This window comes from Pogona vitticeps, chromosome 3 (genome assembly GCF_051106095.1).
Source record: "Pogona vitticeps strain Pit_001003342236 chromosome 3, PviZW2.1, whole genome shotgun sequence".
In the NCBI taxonomy this organism is placed as follows: Eukaryota; Metazoa; Chordata; class Lepidosauria; order Squamata; family Agamidae; genus Pogona; species Pogona vitticeps.
The window spans coordinates 6,313,262-6,340,349 of NC_135785.1; the positions used below are offsets into that span (position 1 = coordinate 6,313,262).

Below are 27,088 nucleotides of genomic sequence, written 5' to 3' on the forward strand. Positions count from 1 at the left end.
CAAGGCAGTCATGCATAACGTGCATAAAAAAATAATCACACACAGGTAGCTAGTAACTGAGGGTAACATATTTTGGCATATCAGGGGAAAAACAAAATGAAAATAACAAAGAGGATAAAAACATTGTGGCTTAAAGACTGAGGACGTGGACTTGTCCATCAAAGGTGCCACAACATTTTGATCGTTTCTTTTTTTTTTGAAATTTTTCTCTTGGTTTTTGCCTGATATGTGGGTAGATGTGACATCTACGTTTCCATTAATTCTATTTTCCCTCAAACACTCTTTCCATCATAGAGATACTGGTATTTGGAAGCCAATGTGTTTTTTCAGGCTATTTTAAACTTACACAGTTTTACAAGCTTAGGCTTGTTTTGCAATCTTTCTGTAAAATATTAAACACAGACAAGGTGGTGACATGTTTCCATTCAAGCATCTCAAAGGATTTGCCCCAAACCCCAAACTACAGGCACATAATCATGCTGGATGTGAATGGTCTTTAAATTGTATTTTCATTACTTCCCAAACTGAGGACACAACATCAGCATGGATGAAGTTACTTTTCAGTTTTGGTCCACCATGGATTCAAATAGTAATTCCAAAAGTTGGGGTGGGGGGGGAGCTTCAGTTTAAAGGAATTAAATCGTACACCCAAAAATGAGGAAAGGCAGACCACAGAACACCCTGCCCCCCCCCAAAAAAAAAGTGTGTGTGAGGGGACATATTAATATTCCTTTGTCTCTTAACTTCAAGAGATTAGCTTCATTCTTGGCTGAATGAGACTTTCCTGAGTATGAACCAGTTAGACTGGACAAGTAAAGATGATGTAACTGTGGATTGGCCTACACTGCAAGCCGACCATTACCTGGGATGGATGGTCAGATGTGGGCCAGATGCAGCCATGTGCCCATGTTTTGAGTGAGGAAGGGCCTGATCTGTGGACTGAATGCCCATACTCTTGAGGTTACAACATTTGTTTTAAATCCAAGGTATTAGTTTCCTCTCTGCTTTTTGAAACATAGCAGCCCACAGACATCAGTTCTTTGAAACAGTGTCTTTGCTGAATGATGTAAGTGTGTGTGTGTGTGTGTGTGTGTGTGTGTGTGTTTAAAGTTATATATAAGCAAAACACAGTAAACAACACTAAGGACGAAGCTGCTTGGCCTCACTGACCTCTCCTAGACAACTGGAGGTCTAAAAAACCTATCCAGTTACAAAATGGGACAGAGTTCCCATTCAAGCAGGTCACGCATACTCAACGTGTTACTTGCTCACACATCTGCCTTCCCCTTGTTGTTGTTTAGTTGTTATGTCGTGTCCGACTCTTCATGTCACGCCAAGCCCTCCTGTCTTCCACTGCCTCCCGGAGTTGGGTCAAAGTCATATTCGTTGATGTATTCGTGAAGGCTTTCACGGCCGGAATCTGATGGTTGTTGTGGGTTTTTCAGGCTCTTTGGCCTCTGAAGTGTCAGGAAGATCAACCTTCAGAATACAGCCAAAGAGCCTGAAAAACCCACAACAACCATCATGTTGGTCGCTTCGATGACGCTGTCCAACCATCTCGTCCTCTGTTGTCCCCTTCTCCGCCTGCCTTCACACTTTCCCAACATCAGGGTCTTTTCCAGGGAGTCTTCTCTTCTCATCAGATAGCCAAAGTATTGGAGCCTCAGTTTCAGGATCTGTCCTTCCAGGGCCTTCCCCTAGACTAGAGCAATGGGTGTACTCCTCAAAGTCTTTGTCTAGGATGAGATACTACATCAAAAGTTAGCCCTGCACAAGGTGGAGAAAGACTTGGGAACCTCTGATTTGCACCCCATAGTTGCCAGTATGGTCAGATCTTGCTCAGAGGCGCACTGCTTGATTCCCTTACCAACCAACTTAATGCAGATCTACAAGGTAAATCGCAGATGCCTATACTGTATTTGTTTTCAGCTGCCAAAAAGATTCTAGGTTCGTTTGTAGTCAAGAGATTGAAGCACTCCTTAATTAATCTGTGGAAGTCCTTATTCATGGATACTTTGTATTTTACAGCACCTGTACCTAATAGGGTGAAATAATTATTCAAACGTCGCCTTCTCGTTTTATTTAAGCATGGAAGTAAGCGGTGCAAACATATGCCAAAAACTTACAAAGTAAGTTGAGTATTTTGAAAATGAATATATTGAATAGATAAGCCTATTAAAAGGCTCAAGGTTGTTAAAACGGGCACCCAAATCGTTGGGGGCGGGGGAACAATGTGTAGCCTGTATAAGTAACTTGTAAACCACCCAGAGAGTGCTTTAAGTGCTATGGGGCAGTATATAAGCAGCACACTTTGCTTTTATGTAAAATACAGTATATGACATGGATTGTACCTTCATGAAGCAAAGTTTATAATTAATACACTATAATATTACTTATCTAAAAAACATCTCAAACATTTTAAATGACTTTCAGTAATACAAAATTACAAAGTGATAAATGATGCATCAGAGAATTACTGAGAAATCTGTGAGGTTAAATTGTAGTGGATAAAGTGATCGATTAGGACTCCGGAGAACAGAGTTCGAATCCTCGCTTGGCCATGGAAACTCACTGGGGGAGTGGAGCTGGTAAAACCACTCCTTAAATATCTCATTTACCTTGAAAAGCACTACAGTGGTGCCTCGCTTAACGCACCGTTTAATGATGAATTCGCATAGCGATCTATCTTTTTGGATAGCTAATGCGATCGCATTGCAATGTTCTGAATAGGCAAAACATTGCATTGCGATGTTTTTTTAAACAGCTGATCGGCGGTTCCAAAATGGCCACCGGGTGCCCAAAATGGCCGCCGCAAGTGTTTTCGCACCCTGCCCTTGCTTACCGAGGGCGCGAAAATGGTGGCGCTATGGAGGAACATCGCTGAACTGTCAGTTTGGGAGCCATAGGAATGCATTAAACCAAGTTTAATGCATTCCTATGGCTTTTCCCGTTCCGTTTAGCGATGTTTCTGCATAGCGATGATTAATCCGGAATGGCACCACTGTATTAGGGTCGCTATAATCAGATGTGATTTGACAAGATATAGCAAGAATAAATGTAATATTGTGAGACCAGAGGTGAGGCAATAGAAGACCTCGCCGGAGTGTTGTCCTCAGTTAAAAGAGAACGAGAGACAGACAGCATCTCCGACTACAGGGGCTACAGAGGATGTCTGTGGCTACACAGACTCAGTTAGAAAAGGCGGGAACTCGGGTAGCTGCGAGACCGTTAATAGAGGCGGGGCATGGGGAGGTAAAGGAGGAGAGAGACCGGATACCGGCCGGATGGGAGTGGATCTGGATAGAAGATCCCTGGACAGGGAGGAGGGAGAGAGTTAAGGTGCCTCGGGAGGAGGCTGATTATAGAAGAAGAAAGGGTTTACCCCTCAGACCGTCGTACTGGGGTGAGACAGAGGCAAGGGAGTGGAGGAGACGTTTAAGAGGAAAAAGAGAGTAGAGAAGGAAGAAAGAGAAAGGGCATGGCGACTGGAGGAGGCTCGCCGGAGGAGGTGTTTACCGGACCCTGGGACTCCTATGCTGAGGGAAGCGACCCCTTCGACTTGGAGAGGGGAGATGAAGAGACAATACCTTTGATTGAGGTGGACGTTGAAGGAAAGGTACCAGGCGAAGTTAACCCGTTTACCAAGGGACCTTGGTATGAACCTAGTTTTAATCCGTTTTATCAAGAAGCATGGACACCCTCGTTAGACCCGTTGGTGACGAGAGAAAAGACAAATGACAAGTTGAATGTTGAAACTTCTTTATTTGATATTCCAATAAACCCCAGTTCTGTTTTTCAAGAACAAGAGACTCCTGTATTTGTGTCTGGTAAGCCTGAGGTAGCCACTGAACCCTCACAAATATACACAGTAAAAATGTTGTCAAAAGGAAAAGCACAATATTTATCCATTTCTGTGAGACATATAATATGAAGAATGCTCATCAACCAAAACAGAGCTTCATTTTGGAACAACTGTCTCAATGCAAAAGGAGAAAGAGATTTGCATCTACAATGATTTAAAACATTGGCTGCAGAAATTGGGCTGTAGTGATTCAAGTATTCCACGAGAAGGCAGCAGAGACTATTAAAGCAGCAAAATGCAACCGAAAAATACTTTTGATAAAGCAATTACTGTAGTTTTAAATAAGGCAGGGCAGCAAAGATGGATTAAAAATCCTGTAATATGTTTCTTATGGCATAATGGCCATGGCAAGAGATTAACTGTTGGGGCAAAAACCCAACATAAAATTATGGGCTACAAAGTAATGATTTTAAAAAAAAAAAGATAAAATGTTTATTTAATTTATTTGATTTTTATACCACCCATCTGGAGAAATCCACTCTGGGCGGTTTACAATTAAATGTTATTTAAAAAGTAACCACCAGTTAAGCGATGGATACTTTTTACTGAAGTACATTTGATAAATATGATGCCACCTTGACACATGGATAAACATCTAAGGCTAGTAAACAGCAAATAAGAATGCTTAAATGCTTATAGCTTTTGACGTTTTCATTGTCAGAAAAAGAGCATAAATATAAGCTGATCTAGACAAGAATAGAAGGAAGGAATTAGTATAAGATGCTTTGCTGGCTAACATTTTTCCATTTTATGGTATGAGAAAATATCTTACATTAGGGTGTGTCAGTTATTAGAAGACTTGGCTTATGGCTCTTAGAAGAGAGTTACATTCTTTTTATGCGTCCACATTTTCTTCTATTAATTTTTTTGGGGGGGGGCTAATAATAGCAATGTTTTGCCTTCTTCGAAGGGATTTTCTATCGTATCTGAAACTTACGAAATAAAAAAGCACAATTTTTTTTCCTCTGGAAGCTGCACCTATTTACAGGAACATTTTACCAAGAAGGGGTTTACCAAGCCCCGCCCTCAGGAAATAAATATAAGGAAAGAAAAAGAGAGGAAGAATTAATCCAGGAATAAACAACCCTATTTAGAGGACGTGGTGGCGCTGCAGGTTAAACCCGCCGTTGTAAGATCGCATCCACACGACGGAGTGAGCTCCCGTCGCTTGTCCCAGCTCCTGCCAACCTAGCCGTTCGAAAGCATGTAAAAATGTGAGTAGATAAATAGGTACCATCTCGGTGGGAAGGTAATGGCGTTCTGTGTCTAGTCACGCTGGCCACGGAAACTGTCTATGGACAAACGCTGGCTCTACAGCTTGGAGACAGGGATGAGCACCACCCCCTAGAGTCAGACACAACTGGACTAAATGTCAAGGGGAACCTTTACCTTAAATAACCCTAACCCTTGTGTCCTCTTTAGAGATGGGCACAAACTACTGGTTCAGAAGGGTTCATTTCCCGGCCAAACAGCTGGTTTGGCGCCCCACCCTATCCAGGAGACACCCACTCGGAGGAAGTGTTCCTCTGGGCGCTGCCTGAGTGGATGCCCACTAGAGGGGACAGGGTGCCAAATTGCAGCTCAGCTGTTTGGCTGCTAAACAAACTGTGCCAACCATGGAACCAGTGTTTCGTTCCCATCTCTAATCCACTTACCTGGGAGCCAGCAGGCCTCGCTTCTGAATGAAAAGGTGTTAAGGTGGCACTGCTAATCACATCTGTCACCATTTCCTCTTCAAACCACATCGTTACAAATGAAGGCTACCGACTGGGAAATACAAGGTAGGTTTGACATCACCTTCCCTATTTTTAAGGGACGTGGTGGCGCTGCGGGCTAAAATGCAGAAGCCTGTGCTGCAGGGTCAGAAGACCAAGCAGTCGTAAGATCGAATCCATGCGACGGAGTGAGTGCCCGTCGCTTGTCCCAGCTCCTGCCAACCTAGCGGTTTGAAAGCATGCAAATGCAAGTAGATAAATAGGGACCACCTCGGTGGGAAGGTAACAGTGTTCCATGTCTAAGTCGCACTGGCCATGTGACCACGGAAGATTGTCTTCGGACAAATGCTAGCTCTATGGCTTGGAAACGGGGATGAGCACCGCCCCCTAGAGTCGAACACGACTGGACAAAAATTGTCAAGGGGAACCTTTACCTTTACCTAACCCCCATTTCGCACTTACATTATTGGTGGTACAAGATCTGGAAGAGCACGGACTGCTTTAAAACTGCACAAATGTAACAGCATTCATTTATACATTTGTCTGCGAAGTATCCAGTCAATAGTGGGGGCCCCCTCGTACACGCATTACTGGGAAGAGATCAACCATGCCCAAAGAGGAACACACACGTGTTTACAAAAGCCAAAATAGTTTTTATTCACGTTTCCAGATGTGTGTCCCAACAGACAATTAGCAAACATGCCAAAGCTATAAAAGTCCAGATGGACCAAAAAACCAAAACAGACAAACAAAATCACGTGCAACGCTGATCAAGTTAAAAAGGAACAACTATTACAGGACTGACCCACGCCCCACTCCGGGCTACTGGTTCCATATACGAGGGACGGCATACAGCCACCATGGTAACGTACCACACAGGACTCAGCAACCTGAGGTAGGTCTCTTTACAGTAAGGAAATAAAACTTCCTACACCAGTGTCAAACCCTGATCAGCAGGAGCTTGCTCAAAATTGCAGACTGGAAGGAGAAGAGTGATAAGTTTAGTAACAAACAGGCAGGAAGAAATTTGCACACACGCTGAGTATGGTTATTTGTTACAAATACCAAAGCACCAGAAGAGCTTTCCAGGTGAAGCATTTGTATTATCTAGATCAGTAATTCAGCAGAGGCGAATTCGAAAATGTTTACAGGCAGGACTAGAGAATCCTGATCTTAAAGTTCATTGCTGTAGTTTAGTACTAATTACCATGTAGGGATCCCAAGCCACAGTGTTTGCTCAGCAGAGGGCATTTGCCTTTCATTTCTATAAAATATAAAACCAAACTCTATTGAAAGAGAATGTCAGTACATTCCCTTTATTGCACTGGAGTGAATGATGAGGGGCTGGTAAGATAACCTAAGGCAAAATGTGCGGTTCTTCCCTTACAGCACCCAACAGAGCTTAGGGAAGAAATCAAAAAGAAAAAAAAACAAGGATCAGAAGCTCCATCAGGAGGAGGAGGAAACCTGGGACGTGGCTGGGCTACTTCTGTGCACCCTGGCAATGTGCTAGAGAGTCTACAGCTATAGCACAACTGCCCACATCCCCCATGTAGGGCCATGACGAAAGGACACAGAAGGACACAACTGTTTCATTCCCATCCTGCAATCTGGGAAAATCCGGCACTTGGAGGAAGGCCGGCGGCAGGAGACAAAACAGGCTCCAGCACGGCCCGGCAAAAGCCGGATTCCCAGCACCATAAAACTGTACAAAAATGATAGAAAAGAATATGCACTGGTATTAACACAGCGCTCATTTTAATATAAAATAAACGGTTTACATTTCCACTGTAAATATAGGCTATGTACAGAATTCTGTATAGATATAGCTGCATGTATAAAGCTTCAATATAGGCCTCTTAATACATTTATAATCATGGCTCCCTGAGCCATTTTGTACAGTGCATTTAATAGCAAAAATTAGTAAGAAGAACATGGAATAAATACCATAATAGAAACCATAAAGAATCTTCTTTACAGTACTTCTTGGAAAAAAAGAACTCAGTTTAACCCATGATACCTAAAACATAAAGATGACAAGGCAATAATAGTCTGCTTGGAGAACACAGAGATGGAGGAGGAGGAGGAGAAACCTGCCACAGGCAGAGCATAATACCCTCCTAATTAAAGTGACATTGCCCTGAATTTTAGCCCTTGACAGCAATCTTGTTTTCTGCAGCAGCAAACATGGCATAGAAGCGGGAGTTCTCATTGGACAGGAGTGCAGATGGAGTATCAAATTCCACCACCTAAAGCAGAGAGGGAGGAAGAGTTAGTGACGTATAATGTAACCACTGTTAAATCTTCCATGAATGAATGAATGAATGAATGAATGAATGAATGAATGAATGAATGAATGAATGAATGAATGAATGAATGAATTCACTCACTCACTCACTCACTCACTCTGTTGGACTCTCTCTGAGCTCTCCTTTCTTTACTAGCCTCATCTGGTACTCAGATCTTGTCTGGTTCCAGAGAGCCATAGCATGTGCAACAGCCACACCCCACTAGACTACACGACAGACAGGCTAAATGTTAAAATATTTTTGTCCCCCACCCTTTGTGCCCTGAACTGGATCAGCAGCCGGTGGAGCTGCTGTAACAGGGGAATTATGTGATCCTTGTTACCAGCCCTAGTTAACAATCTGACTGCAAATGTTTTGGACCTGCTGAAAATTCTGAACACATTCCAAAGGCAATCCCACATAGAGGGCATATTTTTAAAATGAAAACAAAAATTTACACACCTAGTCATACTTGCAAAGCAAAGCAAAGGAAAAGGAAGTCCTAGCCTCTTGCTTTCGAAAAGATTAGTTAAGCATTAAAAACATCCCTATCAAGAAACAGTTAAAATTCGTCTCCAGTGAAGCAGCATCTTTCACTGCTTTTTAACTTCAAAATTTCACCTAATATTTAAACCAGATTTTCCTTCTGAGATCTGTCTTGATTATGTAAATGTTACAGACCCCTGTCTCCAGGTGAAATGCTCACTGCAACACAGTTTGAGAGCATGTGGCCTGTATGAATTTGCAGACCGGGGGGGGGGGGAATCCATGCTAGTTTCATGCTCACCTGTCCTTGCATCAGCACCATGATCCGATCCGAGCCCAAAACTGTATGAAGGCGATGAGCAATCGTCAGCATTGTGCAGTCTGCAAATGCCTCTCTGATGGTCTCCTGGATCAGCAAGTCAGTCTCCGTGTCCATGGCAGCTGTTGCTTCATCCAAGATCAAAATCTAAGGAGCAAGCCATGACTTTGGTTTAAAAACGCGATTCTCTCTGATTCCATCACGACTCAGTGATTAACGGAATGTGAACTAGATTCCACAGAGGTGGAAGACTATTTCCCTTCCAAGCTATTCACATATATACAGTCTGAAAGTTACTTGCTAAGCTGTTTGCACTTCAGATCTCTAGCACAGGTTAGCCTCAGTCCAGACCTCCAATTTCATTTGACAGACAAGGAGACTCTACTACAGAATTCTGAGCAATAGCTACAGACTTTGGTATAAACTACAAATAGTTCATTATCTTAAGAAAGATGAGCTTTCACTTATACGACAAAAACAATCCACATGTTCAAAGAACAAATTTGGAAGTATGACTTCCAGTGACTTCAAGGTCTTCAGTACCACACACAGCTAATTATCCCTCTTGAAGAAGAATAGAACCCAATGAAGTAATGCACACGAAGAGATGCATGTATAAACTGGCTTGATTTCCTTGATACTACTTCAGAGCAGACATCTGGGTGTGTTCTTTAAATCAGACTTACTATAATTCCACTCATAGTGCAACAGATGTTTCTGAGAAGCTGACATGGCAGCATTTCTGGAACAGTAAAACATACTAGACAACATAATAGGTCAATGTCAACAGAATACAGTACGTGTGTCTAGTATACATCCTGGTATTCAGATGCCCTTCTGTGGTGCCACAGGAAAGAAATAAAGATTCTGTAGGTACTTTTTGTCTATACAGAGATCACTCCAAGGGTGAAAGTTCACCAAGCAAACCAAAGTTAAGGATATAGTGGCTAGATGAAGGCGGTGAGAGTGCCCTATGGAAAACTGAAAAGCAGATTTCAATTCTGGGTCAGAGGCTGAAACCCATCTGTACATTCTGAATCCAGATAATACTCTGGATGTAAAAAATCCAGAGTATTATTTTTTTATCTACTGTAAAAAAAAGTCACTGACATTGTCACGCAGTTTTGTTACATTGTCCTTCGATTTCCTTTCCTTTCAACTTGCTTGATTTTAGCCATAAATCTGCAATCTTCAGCAGAGCCCCTGGTTGTGCGTGCCCACTAGCCTAAGAAGTGAAATTCGTGAATGTACAAAAGAAGGCTTTTTCTGCTGCTGCAGCTCAGTTGTGACACTTCCAGGAGACCTCACGCTGGCTCCATCCCTGATGAGTTTTCAGTAAATAGCCTAGCTAGGATGAACTGTACGGTATAGCCTTTGGTGTTTAAAACAGTTTTAAAGCTGGCTGTTAGAGTGCTCTTGATTTATGTTAAAGAATATTGGCTTTTAGGATTCATTTTTTTAGAATGGTCCTTTATTTGTTTATAACGTTTTTTATCTTTTTTATTGTTGTGCCTTGCTTCAGAGGCCCTCAAGGGCTGAGAAGTGAGAAATAATAAATACATAAAACCAGATTTCTTTTCTGATTGGGCCACTTGCCTTACAACGACGCAGCAATGCTCTGGCAATGCAAAGCAGCTGCCTCTCTCCAACAGAAAAGTTTTCACCATTTTCCATCACCTCAGATTCAAGTTTCACGGGCAGCTGGGAAATCTAAATGAGAACAAGGACAAAGAGAGATGGATCAGTGCCACGGCCCAACATTTTTACAACATCATCTTCTCAAGAAGCAAGTTGTCAGAAAGGTGCAACAACCCAAGTACCTCCCTGCCAATGAAAAAAGATCAGCAATGACAAAGAGCCAAAACTGAAGTCAGGGTTTTCCATGGATGAATTTCAGAAACCATCAATCTGTCATCTGAGTCTACCCCAATCAACAGTACAGACAAGAGTTTATTTTAGCACTGGCTTTTATTTATTTATATCTATAATTTCTACTTTTCTAGATCACTTGAAGTGAGGGTTTTTGTTTTTTACTATGGGCATGCTGTCTTTTAAAGTGATTGCTTTTCCTGGCTGCACAATAGCCTGTCATATGATGACTGGCAGCAATCTCAGAAATATTACACAGATTGCCTATGCATCTTAGAAGCTGTAAATGAGATTTGTTATGCTGTAGACCAGTGGTTCTTAACCTTTTTGAAAGAAACGCCCCCTTGAGCCATTGAGGAAGTTATCATCGCCCCCCTCCCCGCGGTGATATCTTATCTTATCTTATCTTATCTTATCTTATCTTATCTTATCTTATCTTATCTTATCTATCTTATCTATCTATCTATCTATCTATCTATTTATTTATTTATTTATTTATTTAAGACACTTAAATCCAATGACCCCTGAAAACAAAATTCAATTCCAAGAAAATGAAATGCCCCCAAAAAGTAACATTTAATGATTTAGTTGCAAGCGAATTTTAAGACTCAAAAAGAAATATAAAAAGGGCATAAAAACAAACCGCAATGCAGGAACTAAAAATTTCAAGACGAAAACTCTGAAACTAAATTAAGATTGGAGGAAAATATATATTCATGCACATTGTAAAAAGGCTGCAGCCATGTTAACAGGTTTGGCTTGCTCCAGCGCCCCCACGCCGCCCCTTTTCGTTCTACTGCCCCCCTGAAAAATGAAATCGCCCCCTGGGGGGCATTATCGCCCACGTTAAGAACCACTGCTGTAGACAATGCTGTCTAAATCACCTTCGACCTTTGTGTTACCCCACATCTGTATGTCCTTCCTTAATCCTGCTTCCACTTATCCAATTGTTTACAAATGTCCATGACCTTTTCGTAAAGACAGTGCCTATAAAACAGGGTGGACAGCTTTTGGGGTTTGGGTGCTCTGCACCACCTCAACCCATTGCTGCTGCATTTTCCAATGTAGTGGAAGGAAAACCCTATTTTTGTTCCTTTTAAACCAAAGTTGTCAATCCCCTTAGTAGGCATGAGACCCATCTCTACCACCAAGTGCTGTACTTACACAGTCCTTCATGTGAGTCCTTTCCAAGGCATCCCAGATTTGCTCCTCACCGTACTGTGAGAAAGGATCCAAGTTGGATCTAGGAAAACAAAAATCGCAACAGGAAATGATCAATCATTCCCTTCCTCACAGCACGTACCAAACCGGACAAAACAGGGGCCAAATATACAAGGACAATTGCTGAAGTTAACCAGGCTCAATAGATATTCAGAAGTTAACAGGAAATCCATTCCACATTAGTGAATTATTCAACTCTCAAATGCCAAACCTTATGACTTTCCCGTTTTCTGCACAGCAGGTTTTAAGAATGCATAAAATAACAATCAACTGAAAAGCAAAGTAACTGCCAAAAAAAAACACAACCCTCTCACACCTCTGCTGCATTTAGGCAGGAAATATCTTGTCCCATACAATGTAAATGTTTGAGCAGCATTTAAAACTTTCACTCCATTACTGCACAGGACGAAACGTGGAATGAGGAGAAGTAGCACAGAAGGAGGGGCAACCCACTCCTCCCTGTTTAATGATGGATCATACTAACCTCACAGTACCACTGAATAGCACAGGCTCTTGGGGGATTATGGAAAGTTTGCTCCGGAGATCAGCTAATCCAATATCACTGATTTTCACTCCATCAATTTTAATGCAACCTCCTGAAAGCTCGACCAAACGGAAGAGAGCCATTCCTAAAGAAGACTTTCCTGAGGAGGGAGACAAGTAGTAATTAAGAGTTTGCTGGTGTTTCAGGTAACCCATAGGATTGGACTGCATGTCACAGTAAACCAGGTTGGCTGAGAGTTCTGGTTTCCTGTGCACAAGCTAGTATGGCCAGAATCATACACCTAAGACCTTCTTCCCTTACCTGACCCTGTTCTCCCCACAATGCCGATCTTCTCCTTGGGTTTGATAGTGAAGCACACTTTCTTGAGAACAAGTGGCAGGTTCTCCCGGTACCGCATTTCCGCATTTTCAAAAATGACCTCTCCTTCCTGGGGCCAGTCTGGAGGGGGAGCCTTGTTCTTAATGCGAGCTGGAGCCTCCAGAGAAAGAGTCTTAGAAATTGTGAGGGGAAGGGGAAGGAAAGAAGAGAAGAAAGAAAATGAGGCCCTAGCTGCAAAAAAATATTACTGAGAATGTCCTACCTTAAGAAGCCACACCTGCATTGTGCAGCAGAAAGACGACGGCTCAGGAACCGAAATGTGTACGTTGGAGAGCTGGCAGAGGCTAGTGATTACAAAGCGGAAGCCCTAAAGCAAGGGGGAAGAACAGATGGCCCTACAGCAATTGCTAGACTCTAACTCTCACCAGTTTCAGACAACAAGGTCAATGGTGCGGAATGGAAGCAAATGCAGTCCTACCTCTGCTACACAACAGATGCCGCATCTCTTAGAGCAAGGGTTCTCGCAGTAGGAGGGTGTGATCATGGAACTTAAAATGTCCTAGATTCACCTATGTCTTTGCAGAAAACTGCATCCTACCTTTTACGAACTTGTGCTTTGGAATGCTTAAATCCACTGATCTCCCTCCAATCTCCAGTTAAGGAAGAAAGACATCCTACAGGGATAACTGGTTCTTCCCCTTTGGTTTGGGAACAAGACTCCCAGAAGCTTCTGGATTCTTGCTTGGGAGGAAGAGCTCTCTTAGCATTTGTCTTGCTCTCTCCAATGCAGAGAACATGTTTCCTGGTGGATTCCCTACCATCTCCAACTAATTTCTTAAACAAATCATAACTAATCAATTTAGCTATGGGGGGGGGAGACTTTTATGATAAACAGTACGAATGGGAGGAAGAAACTCTTTATTTTCTATAGGTCTTAGATACTCATACACATACTCTGACCCTTAACCCTAAGCCAACTTGTCTTGAAGAAAAAGAATAGAACAACTTGGATGTAGTGGTGGACTTTAGACTGACCAAATACCATTCATCTCCTTCAAAGGCTACTTACTGCAAGGGGGAAGGGAGGCTCTAGATTCAGGTAATGGAAGGATGGTCAATCCTTGATTATAGTGCTGTTATGGTAGGCATTATCTGCTTGCACAAGACAGATGCTATACATGGGTACATTTGCACAATTCTTTGTTACCAGGCCCATCTCTCTCTATGTCTCAGGCAATGGCTGAAATCCGGTAACCTACAGGTATGCTACGTAAGTCATCAGCCAGGGCCATATTTGAATAAAATATTTTCCTATTCCCCTCAGTTCCTTTAGGATTCCTTTGGTCCCGGGGAGCCTCAGAACAGGGTGGGGGAGTCTTAAATATCTGAAAATCTCCACTGCCAGTTTGCAGACACTTAAGACATCCTGACCCCATCCCACTGCCCCCAAAGAATTTGTACCCCAAAAGCTTCCTCAAGACAAAGGGGATCCGACGAACTGAGCAGAGAGGGGGTAGTGATGGTGGAACAGGAAACTGTTTATCATCAAAAAGCCACAGCTGATGACATTATCAGACCTACGCGGCCTAGCAGGATTTCAGCCACTATAGAATGGCCATTTTTCCATTCAATGTATTGGCTGCCTGGATGAAAGGCCCTATAGCTTATAAGATGGCAAGCAAAATACATAATGGGAAATTCAAGCCAGCTTCAGCAAGGGACAGGGAGGTCACCAAGGAAACAAGATCAGTTTCACTAAACATCCAACATCACAGGATATTATCCTCTCAAGTCAGAGGAAGGATTGATTCTGATTATGGAATTCTGGCCGACCATGACATCTGGCCTGTGCCTAAAATATTTAGAACACAAGTCATGGCCTTCTCTGTTAGCCACCTGAGTTGGTTAAAGCTACAGTTACTAGGATTTAATTGTCTATGGATACACTGGCTTCTCAAATGGGGAAACCTCTCTAACCAAGAGGGTGCCCCAATAACCAAGGGGATTCCAGAAGTCTCCGAAGTGGTCAGAAGATGCCATTTATCATGACCCTGTGTCATCCCTTCTGCAACCAGAGTTTGGAGACGTTGCATTTTTAATTCCAAGGATTGCTGCTGAGACATTTTGAGAATTACAGTCTTAAAAAGTAGCTTCTCTAACCTCTATCTATAGTGAGAAAGAGCCCTCCGCAGTAAAATTCAACACTTCTTTTCCATGCATACTGTATGCGCATGGGTGCAGAGAAACACTTTGTACCTTCTTCAAGCATGGCTCCTGGAGTTCTATGGTCAGCATTTGTTCAAAAAAGAATTTGTACCAACAGAATTCAAAATAGATGTTTCACTTATACCACAAACATCCAAATGTTTATGACCACGCAATTTGATGACAAGAACAAGTGAAGTCACTATTAGGATGTAGTGAACTGATAGAAGCGCTTTTCTATGAGCAAATGACATAAGAACAGTACAATTAATGAACAAGCAATGGAAAAATGTTTTGAGTACCTTGATGTAGTGGTCAATCCTCTCCACAGAGGTGAAGCGGGCCTCTGTTTCTGAAGCCAGCCTGACTGTGAACTGGAACAACCCTGTTAGCTGAAAATCAAACAAAGGATCATTGAGCCCTCTGTACTTCAACTCAGCTCCATGCTTTTATTAGTTTACTTGTTCACTGCCTAGATGTGTACTCCACATCAGTGCCAATGCATCACACTAATGAACAATTTGCCATAAAACAACATAATACAATGCACGGTCTGTGGCCTGGGTTGGACCGGGCTGCAGAGACAGATCTACTACTCCCCCCACATGCACTCTCCCCCCGCAAGCCCCTTTGCGCCTGTGTGCAAGTGCCCCCGCCCTTTGCGCCTGCGTGCGACTGTGTGAGCACCCCTGCTCCTTCGTGCCTGCATAAGCATGCATCGCTGCCCCTTTGCGCATGCACACAGGGTGCCCTGCCTTCCCCAACTGGTCTGCGGTGTTAAAAAGTTTGGGGACCATTGATACAATGCATACAGTAGCATTAACTATGTAGTTTGCTACATAGTTGAATACTGTAATGGAAACATTTTGTTAGGACACAATCCAACACTAGTTTTTTAGGTGAGGACATGATTTATATTCATTTTTTATTTTATTTTATGATAGATAGATAGATAGATAGATAGATAGATAGATAGATAGATAGATAGATAGATAGATAGATAGATAGATAGATAGATAGATAGATAGATAGATAGGTAGATAGGTAGGTAGGTAGGTAGGTAGGTAGGTAGGTAGGTAGATAGGTAGATAGGTAGATAGATAGACAGATAGACAGATAGATAGATAGATAAAATTTACATTCATTCATTCATTCATTTACATTTATTTATTTCATTTATTTATAGAAGGGATTGGCTATATTCTAAAACCCAACCTTTTCCATTCTTGTTGCGATTAATTAAGTAACTAATATTTATGTAAAGCACTAAGACAGAGTGCTTTATACTACACATATAGGCTAAAATTCTTGTGCTGCAAGTCCTGCCACATAAGGCCAATTATGTCAGTAGAAATTGCATTTTTTTCAGAAATAAATCCGGGATCCTTTCTGCCTTCAGAGTTTCCTTCCAGCAAACAGAACAGATCCTTCTGCCCATAATCTTATTAATCTTTTCCTCTAAGCTAACATTTACTCTTCCTTGCAGAAAACATATTAATGTTTTATTACTGGCAGCTGCTCCCCTTCCCCCCCACAAAGAATGCTCATAAATATGACATCATAACAACTAAATCAGCATCTCAGATATCAAACAGACACAGAAGATAGCAGAAGGCAGACAGTTAAAATCGTCTAATACAGAGCTAAACAGCATAGCTTCTGCTGTTAAAACAATTACAACATTCTTGCTTGCCACAGAGCTCAAAAATCCGAGTCGGGAAGCCCTCACCTGAACTGCATAGGAGATGGCTAGCCCTGCATAGGCAGGGGGGATCTTTCCATGCATGAGGACAATCATTAAGCCGGTGGTTGTGATGAGGACAATGCTGACGATGTCCAATCTGACCGCTAACCAACGCATTGCACAGCTGAATAAATAGAGTGGTGCCTGGTTGTTGTCTAGCAGTTCTTGATATCTAGAAGGGAGACAAAATGTCTAGTAACAGAAATGCTAACCAAGCACAGTGCAGTCCTCCAGATGTTGATGGGATGCAATCCACTGCCCCCGCCCAGCCTTCCCCACCACTGGCTATGCTCCCTAGGGTGGATGGAAGTTGCAGTTCGACACCATCTAGAAGAATGTATCTCATGTACCCTCTTGGTATACCTTCCGGTATCTTGCCTTATAATCTGACCACCGCCCAATTACAGCAGATAGAATCTGAACCCCAGCATCAAACCAACACTGTATTCTAAGGAAGAGGCACTGACCTATGAAGGAATTCTTGCCCTTTATTGTAGGCATGGATTGTAGACAGGCCTTGTATGCTTGATGTGATGTGTGAAAGGAATGGAGATTGTGTAATATTGTCCAGGCGCTTCAACTCTCGAATGAAGACCCTACAGACAAAAGGGAATTCAACAGGCTTGAGAAAAATGACGCTGCAAAAGGTTCAGATCACGACACTGGTAGACCACATGTTCAGTGATTCCCAGCACCGTGTCCTCCTGCTCAGAGGCAGTAGCCAGAGGAGGTGTGGCAGGGAAGCACCGAACACCTTTTCGGCTAAAGGACAAACCAGCACGAACCCCCAGTTCAGTGGTTCAGGTCCATCTCTAAATGTGACCAAAAAATATCTCTAAACCAGTAACAGCTCTTTACCTAGAGACAACATGGAGGATTGTAAAAAGGACGACAAGAGGCCCAACTGCCATTAGGAACCATGGGAAGACACCTGAGATAACTCCCACACAGAAGAACACCAGGATGACGTTCTGTATGAACATTTCAGCTTGAAATGGCAGACGGACATCAACTGGAAGAGATGGACAGAGATGGTGGTCTTCACGTAGGAAATGAAACACAGAAGTTCTGACCCAGTTGGCTAATAGTCTATATGCATGCAACAAAATAAACACTCCTAGTTAAACTCCCTTTCAGGAATTCAGATTCTGCTTCTATGCCGGGAATAGAAATAGCAAGGATCTTAACCACCCCATACACTTTTGCAATTTGTGCGATTCTGCCCCTAGAACAAAAAACAGCAGGCTGAAAAAGCCTATGAGAGGTGCCTCCTCAGACTGTACCACTCCAATGTACGCATATTTCTATTTATTGCAACATGGATTGCATGTGATCTGAACTGTTGTCTGCAAAATCCTATTCTAAGTATAGTTGCAAGGAATGAAAATAACACATATTGAGTGTTTCTCCTGTACTTTAAACTGGCTCTTGTAGGAGGGTGTTTTTTTTTCCTGATCATGGGTATTAAAATAGAATCATTAAACAAGAACAATTACCTTCATCCATATCTTTGGAGAACCGATTGAGAACCCTCCCTGTAGGTGTTGTGTCAAAAAATTTCATAGGGCTACGAAGAATTCGTCGGAATAGCTCGTCATGGAGCCTGGAAGACGCTCGCAATGTTCCCTGGAAGAACAGGAAAGTGAGATGACTGGAATCAAGCCGGGATGTGGGACACAAGCAGTTGCAAGTTTCTAATGCAGCTTCATAAACCATCATTGATTTCCTCACCAACTTCTCTCAAAAGAAGAGGCCAGGATATTGCCGTCTCTAGACAAGAAGTAAAATTCCAAGAGAAATAGCAGACTGTGCAAAGGAACAGCCCAAGGAAACCTTTTGATCAATCACTGAAATACGTATTTTTCCGTGTATAAGACTATACTTTTGTCTAAAATCTTTAGACTAAAAATTGAGGGTTGTCCTATACACTGAAGTAAGCTGAGGAGAGAACAAAAACAAGTGGAAGGGAAAGCAGGGATCAAAGCTATCCTGCAGTGCTTTGATCCCTTTCCCCCTACACTTGCTAAGCCCCACTTAGATTTCTTAATTTTGGATTAGAAAAGTGGGGGCGTCTTATACATGGAAAAATACGGTAACTCACGCCTTGGACACAGCACCTACCTTGACAAAAACCACCCCACGCACAGCCTTCAGAATCAGCATGACACCCATGGAGAGTGCATAGATACCAGCATAGTAACGCATATGAGGATTATCCTTCATGCTGCTGCTTATAACTGTTTCATTTCCCAGCATCAAGGTGGAGTTCTAGTAAACAAGAACCAAGACGTTATATAAGACAGAAACATGATACAAGTTTGCCCATAAAATCATATCACCGAATCATAGAAAAGTGAAGTTGGAAGGGGCCTACAAGGCCATCAAGTCCAATTTCACACTGTCAGCTGATAGTCTTCAGCCAATATTATATTCTTATTTTTCCCTGAATATTTAATAAAGCGAGGAGTTTTTCATAGCCACTCAATAAGCCTTCCATCTAATCAAACATAGATCTTGAATTTCTCATGGAGATCTTTATTCATTATCAGTGTGCTCCACAATTTTAAAATTACGGACGTATATGAAATATAGGCAAAATTCTTAAGAGATTACAAAGGCAGGAAAAGACTACCAGGGCACTCCAATGATTACTCATTCCCTCTCAAAGTTGCACTTCAATAACAAATGATTTTCTAAGCTGATACAACTCTGTTGATAAAAGTTGGCAGATTTTTCAGCTCAGGAAAATCTAGCAAATGTTTGCAGTTCCACTTCAGGATCATTATTTAGACCGACTAACCAAATGGAACTGTTTTAAATCTTCAAACATGATGATAAGGCTAACTTCTCTTGGATAAAGTTATTATGGCTTACAATATCCTGAAGAACATTTCCCCTTGTATATGTTATTAGACTTACAGAGGTTTCATTCTCGATTCTTTTTCCTAGCTCTTTCTAAATAGTGGAGCAACAAGCGCTGTCTGTCTCTCAGCCACCTGGACTGCTCACGTATCAAAGCTTTCCTAGAAATAGTTATTAATAGTTTGATTACTAGCTCTAAACTCATCTTACAAGTCATCACTAGCAGCTCAGTCCCCTTTTCTCCCACCAAAGAGCTACTTCATCATCTTTCTAGTAAATGAAAATAACCTACACAATAGACAATGGGAACAATGATGCTGGCCTAAATCTTACTGTGACCCTTTTAAGTATTCTATTAACATAATGCATATTAATAAATTATGCATAAAGAAATTAACATAATGCATGTCAGTGCTGTGAATGTTTGCAAAGATTTTATAAATGCCAAGTTTTTGTAGTATCCCTCACCGGCCCTTTGGTATACTGGTCAAAGCCGCCATTTTCACAACAAAACGCCCCTGATTCTTTCCAGTCATGCACTGGAACGCAGTGGCTCAAGGGCCTCCCCTAGAATTGAAGCCACAGCTCACTGGTAGAGCACATGCCTTGCAGGTTGACCTCTCTTAAGAATCATCCCTTTGCCACTTGAAGGGATCATAGAGATGCATCTCTTGCTGGAGCAGACAGTCCTTTGGTGGATGGGCACAAGGTCTTACTTCATAAACGTTGTCTCCTCACCACATAGACACATCTTAGATACTCTCAGCTGCTATTTTTTCCTGCAATCCTCTTCCTACAGAAAGTCTCTGCTAGTCTCTCCTTTTTAGTCTCCAACTTAAGATGTCCATCTTTTTAAAAAATGAGACTACGTCTGTGTAGTTGGTATTTCATTTAACTGCTGGGTGCTTCCGTCTTTAACTTTACATCCCTCAAGCACCTTTTTTAAATACAAAGAACACTTGTGTTGTTTACATGTGTTTGTTCACGTTTACAATTCGGGAACTGCCAATCTACTAATTCCAATATTTCTCTATGGTAAGGATAAATCACAACTGTCATAGGTAAAAACTATTAATTCTAATAGAAAGTCCTTTTTTTATTATAACTACGGACTTCACCGTGATAAGTTCATTTTTCCACGGATGGACAGCATCTTCAAATGAGCTGCTCATGTGGTCCAAAAGGCAAAGTTGATTCAAATCAATCTTGCTTATGCCTTCCTATAAGCCCTGTAGTCTTATTTTTCTATAGTGTATTAAATAGAAATTGGGATTAGCCTGTTCCATATTTTCTCTGTTGTTTTATGTGTGATCTAAGTTCATCCACAGAGCTCACATGAAACTGTTATTCCACTTGATCCTATAGCCATAATCTCTTCCCTACATTTCGTCCCAGCTCCTACAACTACCATCTACACTGCAAATAAACCTTTGCCCCAAATTTTGCTCCCTCTGTGTGAAGAACCGGACTGCAATCCACAAAACCTCGCCCTGCTTTTTACTGCTAAATACAATATGGTCTTATTCAAAGTATATACAACAATGTTTGTCAACATAACTTTTTTGAGGAAGAGTTGTTTGATTCTGTAGTTCAGAGTTAAGAACTGCTTAACCAGTTCTGCGGATAAAGTTTGTTATCCAAGTTGTCTTCTAAATCTTGCAAGCAAGAAACTACTAATGCATGTTCAAAATAGGTCAAAGGCTCCTCAAGCATTAAGGCAATTATACATTAGTTGTTATACATTAATGATATATATTAAATGCTGAAGGCTTTGATTCCAGCTTCTTTTGAACTGGCTCAGCATTAATCTAGGTCGACTGGAATATGGGGGAATATGCTGCCTGAAACTGACTAATGTACCAACAAGCAGAGTGAAAAATCCCTCAGAATACGTCAGCATTTTTTAAAAGGTTATCTACATACTGTTCTGCCATCTTACCTCTTAACTATAATATGTCTATGTTGGTTTTATTTTACAGTATATGCTTTATTTTTTATTTCTATTTTGATTTGTGTTTGATTTTGCTTAATTTTGAGTTTATATCCACCACTGACAGATTGTAATTTGATGAAGTCTTTATTTTGTGTCTTTTAAAAAAAAATTGTAAACCACCCGGAGTGGCGTTGTAGCCAGATGGGTGGTACAGAAGTTGAATGAATGAATGAATGAATAAAATACATACTAGATTTTTGTCATTATCCATTAGCTGAAACACATATTCCTTATATTGTCTTACTGTGCTTCAAATATGTTACAAGCTTTTTAAATGGGGCTGCGGCTAGACCACAGCAGTGAATCCAACATCACAGTCATTAGCCAGCTGCCATCCCCACCTATCAAGGAGGCAGTCAATTTTCAACAAAGGATATGCTGCTCCCTCTCAGACACACCATGTGAGACAGTGGCATGGAAGCCTTATAGTCTTCCTTGACATCTTCTTACCGCTGGTGCCTCCTGCTGAGAGAGTGTCCCAAAGCAGGGTCTGAGAAAGAAACAGCACAACCTAGTTTCATGTCAGATGAGCGGTGGCTGGCGAAGGGATGGAAGAGCCTGCTTTAGAACAAGTTAGATCAGTGGTCCCCAGCCTTGGGCCTCCAGATGTTCTTGGACTTCAACTCCCAGAAATCCTGTCCAGTAGAGGTGGTGGTGAAAAGGCTTCTGGGAGTTGTAGTCCAAGAACATCTGGAGGCTCGAGGTTGGGGACCACTGAATTTGACCATTTGTCCATCCTGCCCAGTCCTGGCAACTGAGGGGCAAGCAGAGTTTCAGCCAGGAATCTTTCCTCCTCTTAGCTGGCGACCTCCAGCATTGCCTGGGTTCTAAATAGGCCTTGTCTATTACCAGACTTCTCACCAGGTCTAGCCCTGTGCTCAGCTTCACAAATCAAAGGATACTAAGTCTGTTCAGGACAGCACGGCGCTTCACTTTTCAGCTGAAGAGTAGGAAAGAAAAAGGGGCAGTGGAACAAATAGTGTATGATGCACTGATGTACTACAGACAGGTATCTTGAGAGTTCAAAATCCATGCACTGCTGAATAGCCCTCTTTTTAATGTACAGTGGTGCCTCGCAAGACGATGTTAATTCGTTCCACGAAAAACACTGTCTTGCGAAATGCGGTTCCCCATTGGAATGCATTGAAATCTATTTAATGCGTTCCAATGGAAAAATCGTCCATAGAAAACATCGTCCTGCAAAGCGCAACAGCGATCGCAAAAACCAATTGTCTTGCGGATTAATCGTCTTGCGAGGCACCACTGTACACATATTTTTCAGCCTTAAGATTTTCCACAATATTTAAATGTTGTCCTACAAAAGGACTGTTTCTGTGCACTAATATCATGACTTGCCTCGCAACACTATCTCCTGCTCCTTTGATCAGAAATATGGCACCCGTATACTAATTCCAACCAGTTCCATGAAGGCAATGTTTTCTTGACTCACCAACAATTCAAAAAGACAAATGCTCTTACCCCGCTGCCTTGTTTGATCCAGTAACTTAGCCACCAATTGCTGAATGCAGTACTGCCCACATTCAATATGAACAGTGTCATAATGATGAGAAACGCAATGGGGCCTCCAGCTGCCTTGATATATACACCATAAGCCGACCAAGGGACAGAACCTTTCCCTTTATCTTCCACTTGTATGAGTTGGCCTAAAGCACACAAATACAGATAAGGGGTGTGTGAGAGTAGACTGATAAAAAAGATCCAAAGACCTTGAAGTATACTGTTTCTGTATCATCACCATATAGGTTTCCCTGACAATATTCATTCTCATAAGTAGCAGAAACAAACAAATAAGAACATTTTAATGGGCTGGAATTAGGTTCTATTACAAGTTTTACGTGTAAGTACAGTTCATACAAATTGTCAGGTTGATTCTAAGATCGCACTGCAAAACCCTTCGTTAAGGTGTTCACAACAAGTCTGCTAGTGCAACAGAAACTTTCAGGCATAGATGCACAGCCTTAATTGGTGAACACCTCTGTGACAAAGAAGAGCTTACGGAACCACAGCATGTAAACAAAGGCCATGATGGACCATCAATACTTGAAACCAGGTGGTCAACATAGTGAAAACCATCAGGAAATGAACTAAATAAAAATGCAATGCATCAGATTGGTTTTAACCCAGGTCCCTCTGTTTCCCAGCACCAAGAGACAATAGCACAGAGGCATGGGCTACAGGGAAGTCCATGTATTTTTCCTGATTGGAATCAGTACCTTCTTCTTTCTTCACCACCTTCTCTTTCTTCACAGATCCTGATTTGGACCCTTTATCTGGGTGCTTCTTCAGTGAAATGTTTGTGGTCTTCTTTATGTTAACCTGGGGGGAAAAGGGAGCGACGGGAGGATTGAGACCTATTTGAACATAGGAACAGGAGCAGCCATACTGTACATATAATTGAAAAAAGGAGGGCAGGTCTGGTTAGAATCACAGAAACAGGTATGTTCTCCCTTACAAGCCCTACAAAGGCTGCCCAGCTGCTTGCAGCTGCAGTTTCACAGCATCTTTAGGAGAAGCTTCACTAGCTTTAAGTGAAAGCAAGGAATACTTGATTCCCATAGGTACTATGGATGGCATAACAGAGACACTATTCACACATCTTTCAGCACTCAAGCTGTGAAAACTAACAAGAAATCAGGATAGATTTTAAAGAATCCAGAGTGATCTGTTTTGCTAAATTTGGATTCGCAAAAATGTGCTCCTTTGCTGCCTTGTTCTGATCTTGGTTTATTCGACAGAGCCTGATTGTGCAGGCAGTACAACAAAATCGGACTTCCATAAATGTGCCAGGCACTACACCCAGCAACAGGGAATTGTGCAAGTCAGTGGCACAATTGCTCCTGCTTTTTCCACTGCCGCTGCTGCACAACCCACTGGCAGAAATGCTTCATGGAGAGCGTTTCCATCTTGGTGCCACTTTTGCAGTTATTGCAGGTGTGATGTCAAGTTACACCTGCACAACTACACCAGAATATTTTGCCCCCTGTTTTCCTTAGGTATTGAGAAGTGATTGTTATACTTTTGTTCTCACTTGGGGCCTTACTGTATTTGCCTTAGCCAAAACCCCAAAAATAAAATTATTTCACCGCATGATAAAATTGACCGGCAAATCAAAATGCTGTCGAATAAAACTGTCTGCCCTGAAGAGGAATGATCCTCTGTTGTCATATATTCCCTTAGGTCAACCCAAATCATTGTCAGTTATTACAGAGTATACAAGCAATAGGCTTCTCTGCTGTGGAATCTTCTACATTTCCAAAGGTAGCTCACCGAGCCTCCATTCTGGTGACTTTTCTCAAAGCACACAGAAACATGGATGTTTCAAGCAGCCCACTTGACAGACGGATGCAATGCAAGATGACAGAGTTAATCTGCTGACAATTGTATGTTTATATACTAAATGTCTATTTGCTTAAAAATTACTTTTAAAACATTAAAGATGTTTATTCATTATAAGAACAATTTACATCCATTGTCATTTCTCTTTGGTCTTGGGGGAGGTTTTTTCAGGGGGAGGGGTTTGTAACCTGTATACAGCTTTGAATGTTTCTTACAAGATAGAATCGCGGCAGAGAAACAGTACGAATGGGTTAATTACCTCAATATGTGGTGTGTCTCCCAGCTGCAGGCTGTTAAAAATGGCTGCATAATCACCATTCAGATTCATCAGATCCTCATGGCTTCCCCTCTCGGTGATACAACCCTCTTTCATGAAGATCACTTCATCACAATCCACAAGATACTGAATACCGGCGACAGGGAGCGGAAGACTTATCATGTGATGGGCCTAAAATCTCATTTTTCATTTTTATCATTCTAGTGGCATCGCAGTACTGTGCTACTGATTACACATCACACAATGGTGCATATTTTCCCCTTCATCACATTTCCAGTCTGCTCTCTTGGAAAACCCCCGTGCTCTTGTTTGGAAAACAATTTCTTCCCATTCACACCTTTCCTGCTTTTACAAACTATTCCCTTTTCTAAGCTAAAAAGACCTAGCTATGAAAGTATTCCCTCTAAATGGAAGAACCTCTATGACCTCTACAGGCCACTCATGCTTGGTTCCTTTTTCCAGCACAATCTCCACTCCCATCGTAAAGACAGCTGCAGTTATTCACATTCTTGCTATACTCTTTTATTTTTGCATTTAGGCCCTTCGCGACCTTTCTCTCTAAGTTACACGAAGAGAGAGATGTTCTTCGAGTAAAACCAACTCATGTTTTCCTTGTCCCAATAGGTAAACTGGACTATCCAGTTTATAGATAGCTCAGTAGTGCAGGTTATCTGGCCACAGGGCCAGAGGTTGAGAGTTCAATTCCCCACTGATCCTCCCTGATAGGGGCCGGACTCGATAATCCATAGGGATCATCAAGTCTAGCTCTAGAGTTGTAAGATTGTTTTCGTTATTACTCTAAGAGCAGAACTACTATCACACAAACTCATTTCCCCTCTCCTGTTCCACATATATATATAAGTAGGCTGACAGAGGACCTTGATTGTACCTGGAGCTGATGTGTAACAAAGAGAACCGTCTTTGACTTCAGGTGCTTCCGTATTGCACTGTTGAAGATGTGGTTTCCGACATGAGCGTCCAAGGCACTGAGAGGGTCGTCAAGGATGTAAATATGCTTGTCGCTGTACAGAGCTCGAGCAAGACTGATCCTCTGGCGCTGCCCCCCACTCAGGTTGGCACCTCGCTCACCAATCTATATTGAATATGCTCAATTAAAACATTTCTTTTTGTACCACTGAAGGCAAGACATGGGGCCTTATTTGCTACCCATGTGTTTTCTGATTCCCCTCAAAAGCTCAGAACAATATTTTAAGCTACACAACAGGACTGAGAGATGGGTATGTCATTTTTTATTCAGTCCAGTATAGGTCTAATCAGCGAGCTTTATGAATAAGCAGGACTTTAAAATAGGTTTCCTACATTCAGACTGGACAATCTAAGCCGAGGAAACTGTCCTAGTGTCCTACAATGATTAAGTTGTTCTAGTGTCCTACAATGATTTGGGGCACAGCAATGAACTGTAACATAAAATTAACTGAAACTTCTTAAAATTTTGAAGTGCCATCCAGTTTGTAAGAGAAGCAACTATTTATTTAAAAGCAGTAATTACAATCAAAAAGATCTGAAGAGCCAGTAGGTTCATGAGCGTCATTTCAAGAGAGAGGTTTTACTAAAGGCACCATTTACCACCACTGTCTATTTATATGGGGTTTTGTTTTCTTTATTTTTATTTTGTCTTAGCCTTATACAGGCAGATGTCAGGTATGTGAGTCACAGGTATCAGAAATTTAATACTTAGAGCAATACATGTGCCTGAGCTGTGACCAGAATGGAGCCTGATCACTGATCACTACACATTATTAGGAGATCCATAACGAACTTTATCAGTAAAATATGACCAGATGAACAACTCGTGGAGCAGTGGTTAAACCGCTGTACTGCAGCTAAAACTGTGCTCACGACCTGGGGTTCAAATCCCAGGTAGCCGGCTCAAGGTTGACTCAGCCTTCTATCCTTCCGAGGTCGGTAAAATGAGTACCCAGCTCGCTGGGGGGGGGGGCAATGTGTAGCCTGCATAATTAAATTATAAACCGCCCAGAGAGTGCTTGAAGCGCTATGGGGCAGTATATAAGCAGCACGCTTTGCTTTTGCTTTGCTTTTATTTTT

At 41.9% G+C, this 27,088-nt stretch overlaps 1 protein-coding gene across 6 annotated transcripts in view; it reads right to left on the reverse strand.

Annotated features, from left to right (window-relative positions):
- Positions 1-6,209: 6,209 nt before the first annotated feature.
- Positions 6,210-27,088, reverse strand: part of ABCC5 (ATP binding cassette subfamily C member 5) — a 69,265-nt gene continuing 48,386 nt past the window's right edge. For 5 of the 6 annotated variants that reach the window (XM_020813514.3, XM_020813510.3, XM_078389740.1 and 2 more), the window contains 16 exons: positions 25,911-26,114; positions 25,004-25,147; positions 23,622-23,724; positions 22,867-23,051; positions 18,654-18,800; positions 18,029-18,158; positions 17,391-17,544; positions 17,000-17,128; positions 16,518-16,704; positions 15,091-15,180; positions 12,566-12,755; positions 12,245-12,404; positions 11,704-11,782; positions 10,267-10,380; positions 8,653-8,817; positions 6,210-7,826 (listed from right to left, as the gene is read on the reverse strand). In XM_020813514.3, coding sequence (XP_020669173.3) covers positions 7,725-7,826; positions 8,653-8,817; positions 10,267-10,380; positions 11,704-11,782; positions 12,245-12,404; positions 12,566-12,755; positions 15,091-15,180; positions 16,518-16,704; positions 17,000-17,128; positions 17,391-17,544; positions 18,029-18,158; positions 18,654-18,800; positions 22,867-23,051; positions 23,622-23,724; positions 25,004-25,147; positions 25,911-26,114 — 2,283 coding nt within the window. In that variant the 3' untranslated portion in view covers positions 6,210-7,724. The remainder of the gene's footprint in view (positions 7,827-8,652; positions 8,818-10,266; positions 10,381-11,703; positions 11,783-12,244; positions 12,405-12,565; positions 12,756-15,090; positions 15,181-16,517; positions 16,705-16,999; positions 17,129-17,390; positions 17,545-18,028; positions 18,159-18,653; positions 18,801-22,866; positions 23,052-23,621; positions 23,725-25,003; positions 25,148-25,910; positions 26,115-27,088) is intronic. The other variant, XM_072996306.2, reaches the window with a different exon arrangement.